We start from the raw sequence: 4,965 nt of genomic DNA, 5'->3' as shown, positions 1-4,965 counted from the left end.
TGGGGTCACCTAATCTGACTTTATTGCCAGACAATCTTCCCTCAGGGACCATGGCCCTTGGGACACCCACCCCTGGGCGCCCTTGGAGGATAAGAGCCTGGGGGAGGAGAGGAAGGGATCCCCGGGGGCTGGGAAGAAACATCCCTCAGGACAGGGGTCCCCAAGGGGCCATCAGGCCAGGCTGGGGTCAGGCTTCCCTTTCTTTCTCAGTCTCATCCTGTTTCTCTTGAGCTTCCTCATTTTTGGCATCTTGCATCTGGTCTTGACTCGAATGAGCCAGAGCCCCACAGCCAGAATTACAAAAAGCAAGAGGACCAGCAACCCTTTGGCCAGGAGACAGAAGGACGTGGAAGCCTCCGAAGGGTAGCCTGGATCTGGAATAGAAGAAGGCAAGGAGAGAGGGGCTCCCCAAAGGGAAGGTCTGGATTAGGGGGCAGACACCTACCCCAAATTCTACAGTGGGTGGTGGGTCTCAAGTTCATGGTGGTTGATGGCCTTGGCAAGTATCTCAGGAAACGTATAATCCAGTCATAGAGTCTCAGGAGCTGAGATTGCAGGGCACAATCTCAAGCTGAGTGAGAGACTAGAAGGGAGCTTTGGAAGCTGGGAGCCCTAAAACAAAGCACGAGGAAAAGGGAGCCCCTCCCCAATCTAGGGTGAAGTCTCCGTGGCATGGAGGGGTTAGGTTCTAGAGTCTGTGTTCTCCCCTGCGGAGAAGGGAGGGAGGGAGAAGGTAACCTTGAGGCCCTGCAGTCACTCAGGGGCTGTCCCTGGGGCCCTGGTACCTGCACAGAAGGGCCCAGCAGGGATGGGACGGGAACTGGCATTGCTGACGGGGTTGCTGGCCCTGCAAGTATACAAGGGGGTCTTGTCCCCGGGCCTCCAGGATGTGCTGAGGACAGAGCCTTCATGGGCCGTGGCAGTGCCATCCTCCCAGGATATCCAGCTGTAGGTCACGTCCAGGCCTGCCTTCTCTATGGAGCATGCCAGGGACATGGTGCAGGTACCTTCTTCCCCAGAGATCTCAAATTTCACAGTCAGGTGAGGCTCTGAGAGCCGTCCTAGATGAAGAAGGAACGCAAAGACACTCTAAGTCATCGGGAGTCGGGTCTATTTTCCTAAGCTCTTCAACACTGGGGTATGGATGCCGCCCACTGAGATCTGTTTCACCTAAACGACAAACATGCCAAAGTAAAAGAACACAGCCACCAGTGAACCTGTGGTCCCGGCATGCCCAGGGCAGCTGCTAAGAGACAGAGCTACCTCCAGCATCTTCTACCTCTCCTGTATGCCTTGACTCCCCTCTCTTATCTTTGCACCCCACCTTCCTCCAAGCTCTGTCCTGCCTCCTTGATCCCAGAAAATGTCATCACCCCTCCCAGGGGCATTTATAGTTTAATCAGTGTCTCTACAAGACACAAGGGAGATAATCCATCTATGTCACAGGCACTCAGAAGAAATTTGCGTTTAGGTAGAATACAGACACTGATTAGTAGCCCTCCAATCGCACAGGCGGATGAAGGGCTTAAGGGTGGAGGTGGCATTCATGCCCAGGATGCGAAATCTCACTGGGAGAGACAGGCTCCCTAGACACCTGTAGACAAAGCCCCTGATCCCTCTCGATGCCTTGGGCACATCCATGGGAACAGCCTCAGTGCCAGGGCCTCCTCGTCCAGGTCACTGCCTGCAGCTCAGATACTGGGGTGGGGCACACTGGAGACAGTCTGCCTGCCAATCCCAGACCCTCAAGCTACACCTGGAAGTCCTATGACCCTTGATCCTTTGTGTGGGAAGCTCCAGAGAGCCAGAAAAAGCAGCTTTATGGTTCCCAGTAAGACTCACGGTAGACACGGAGATTGTAATGCTGCGTGGTGAAGATCTGGGATGTCCTCAGGTTGACTTGAGCTTGGTAAGACCCCGAGTCCTCCCAGCTCAGATTGCTGATATGCAGGGAGAAGGTGGGCTCCAGCAAGCTCACTCGGCCCTGGTATTTAGGGTCAGTCACTGTGATGGTACCTGGATGGCCCCCTTTCCCTGGCACCACGGTGGCGAGCCTTCTGTGGGAGGACCAGATGATGCTCTCAACCTCTTCATCCAGGGGTATCTCCAGGGGGAGACTGATGGACTCCTGAAGGACCGCAGCCACTTCCTCGGTCTCCACACCATCTCCAGAGTCCCCGTCAGCTGCAGATAAAGATAGGAGATGGGAACAGCCCAGCAGCTGCCTCTGGGCTGCTGATTCTGGCCGAGGGATCCTGGTCTCAATCTCAATTGAGTAGTTTCTATGACCCACACTCCGTCTGGTCCTCCAGCTGCCTCTTCTGGCTCTAGGTTTTTGCTGTCCCTGACTTGAGCACCTAACAGGGCTTGGCTGCCCTCTGTGCTCTCACCTTCCAAATTTTCTCCTCTCCACTAGCTGTCCTTGGGGCTAATACCCCTTCCACAGCCCCAGCTTTCCTCATCTCCTGGTCCTGCGCCAAAGCCACACCCTAGTCCTCTTCACTCCAGCGGTGCTGAAGGCTTCAGTCCCAAAGGAGGTGCCCTGCTTGCCCCCAGCCCAGCAGAAGAGGAGAATAGAGGCGGAAAGAGATACTCTTGTCCTGGAGCTGATTGCCTGCCTCACCTTCCTGGAACAGCAAGAGGAGGAGCAGCCAGGGAAGAGCTCCCATATCAGCAGTCCTGCGCCTCAGGAGGTGTGGCCTGGGCAGCTCCCGAAGACAAGCTGTCAGGACGCTGGTAGAGACAGAGTGACTGGTTGACAGTCCTGAGGAGTGGGAAATTATTCTCACCCTATCTAGCGGCTCTAACTTCCTCCATTTCACAAAGCCCCTCCCTGTCCATCTTGGGAAGAGTTCTCTCTTTGAGCCTGATTGGCAAGATGGCTTATCCACTGACTCATGTTTCCTGTTCATCAAACTCAGCTGAAATCCCACTTCCTAAATGAAGCCTTCCTAGATCCCTCACTTCTGTGTTCCCAGACCCCCAACTGGGCATACCACCTTCCCCAAAGCCTTACACTTTCTTTCTTTTCGCTTTTTAGGGCCACACCTTTAGCATATGGAAGTTCCCAGGCTAGGGGTGGGTTTGGAGCTACAGCTGCCTGCCACAGCCATAGCAATGCAGGGTCCGAGCCATGTCTGTGACCTACAGCACAGTTCACGGCAACGCTGGATCCTTAACCTGCTGAGCAAGGACAGGGCTCGAACCCATATCCTCGTGGATACTAGTTGGATTGTTTCAACTGAGCCACAATGTCAACTCCAAACTCCTACACTTTCTATGCAGGCCTGTCATTTGTCTCCCAGGATACTCTGCTTTGGCTCTCCCTTGGACGTTCCTGTGTTGCTGTGATCATTTGATTTTATAAACATTTTTCTCTCCCTAGGCTGACTCCATCTTTTGGGACCTCTCTGGATGTCCTCCTGTGGCTGGTCCCCATGCCAGACACACATAGCACCCAAATGATATTTTTGGAATAGATGAATGAATGAGGTCTTTCTATTTCAAGTTAGTTAATGTTCCCATCTGAACGATTTTTCACAGGAAGAGAAATTTCAACCCTCTTGACAAAAAGCAGTTTGGACCAGCGAGCCAGTCTAAATTGTTGATATTATCAAAAGACTTTAAATCATTCTGTGAGAACGTGATATGGACCAAAGCTATAGAAAAGCTGATGGTCAGAGCGGTCTGGGACGCAATGGTGGCCTTGCAAGGTAGTTTCTGTCTCTGATATTCAAGCTTAGACTGAATAATCTTGGATTGTTGGATACTCTACCATCAGCTGGGTACTCAGATGGGACACTTTAGTTTCTTCTGGTACTGAATTCTTTGAGTCTCACTGTGATCAGGAAGCAAAAGTGATGCCCTCGAGACCAAGGGCACATGGGAGGCAGATACGTTCAGTTCTGGTGCTCTGCCAACATCCCACATCTTGCCTTTTTTCTTTTTCTTTTTCTTTTTCTTTTTATGGCCGCACCTAAAGCACATGGAAGTTCCCAGGCTAGGGAGTCTAATTGGAGCTACAGCCACGGCAATACTGGATCTGAGCGCCATCTGTAACCTACACCACAGCTTGCAGCAACGCCAGATCCTTAACCAACTGAGCGAGGCCAGGGGTTGAACCAACATCCTCATGGATGCTAGTCAGGTTTATAACCAGCTGAGCCACAATGGGAATTCCAACATCCCAAACCTTTAGATTAGCAAATTACACACTCAATCAAATATTTTTTTGAGGAACTTTGGCCCAGACACTGTCCTAACTGCTTGGGGATTATCGATGACCAAGAATTTTAGATCATAGGAGTTCCCACTGTGGTTCATTGGAAACTGACTAGTACTCATGAGGATGTGGGTTTGATCCCTGGCCTTGCTCAGAGGGTTAAGGATCCGGCATTGCCATGAGCTGAGGTGTAGGTTGCAGACACACCTCGGATCCTGAGTTGCTATGGCTGTGGTGTAGGCCGACAGCTGTAGCTCCGACTGGACCCCTAGCCTGGGAACCTCCATATGCCGTGGGTGTAGCCCTAAAAAGAAAGGAAACAAACAAACAAAAAATAATTTTAGATCACAACTTCATGGAGAACAGAGGCCAACAACTGACCACAACCACAAAGTAACTGCAAATTTGAGGAGTCCTACAGAAGGAGAAATCAGGAGAGCCTGTGACAAAGGAATTTAACAAAGTTGAAGTCAGAGGGTTGGGGAAAGGCTTTCAAGGAGAAATAATATTTAAGCTGAGACCTCAAAGATAAGTCAGATCTGCTAAGTGAAGAATGAAATAGATAGTTCTTCAAGTTCAATTTATATGAACATCAAACCTCAGGGATGGGGATTTTTTTGAAAAGATAGATCAGGTCTCTCAGTCTCAGTATGAAAACTTTTAAATATAACCTCATTTTAAAAAAATCAAATTAAAGCGAGGAAGAAAATACTCAGTTGAAAAGGTGAGCGTATGAGTTAGGT

At 50.8% G+C, this 4,965-nt stretch overlaps 1 protein-coding gene across 1 annotated transcript; it reads right to left on the bottom strand.

The window, feature by feature from the left end:
• SLAMF9 (SLAM family member 9) lies at positions 1–2,821 on the bottom strand. The gene is made up of 4 exons (XM_047782987.1): positions 2,624–2,821; positions 1,843–2,184; positions 786–1,061; positions 1–374 (listed from the first exon to the last, which is right to left on the bottom strand). The coding sequence occupies exons 1-4, from the start codon at positions 2,667–2,669 to the stop codon at positions 172–174; spliced, it is 867 nt and encodes a 288-aa protein (XP_047638943.1). The 5' UTR covers positions 2,670–2,821; the 3' UTR covers positions 1–171.
• Between the last annotated feature and the right edge of the window lie 2,144 nt (positions 2,822–4,965).

This window comes from Phacochoerus africanus, chromosome 6, assembly GCF_016906955.1.
Source record: "Phacochoerus africanus isolate WHEZ1 chromosome 6, ROS_Pafr_v1, whole genome shotgun sequence".
Lineage (NCBI taxonomy): Eukaryota > Metazoa > Chordata > Mammalia > Artiodactyla > Suidae > Phacochoerus > Phacochoerus africanus.
The sequence above is the reverse complement of the archived record's forward strand: the minus strand, read 5'-3'. Positions and strand labels throughout refer to the sequence as shown.

Excerpts from the sequence above, each read along its gene's own strand:
- SLAMF9 (XM_047782987.1), bottom strand. The coding sequence starts at position 2,669 with ATGGGAGCTCTTCCCTGGCTGCTCCTCCTCTTGCTGTTCCAGGAAG. Across the intron at positions 2,185-2,623 it reads CCTCTTGCTGTTCCAGGAAG|CTGACGGGGACTCTGGAGAT; the intron begins GTGAGGCAGGCA and ends CTTTATCTGCAG. Across the intron at positions 375-785 it reads TGCTGGGCCCTTCTGTGCAG|ATCCAGGCTACCCTTCGGAG; the intron begins GTACCAGGGCCC and ends CTTCTATTCCAG.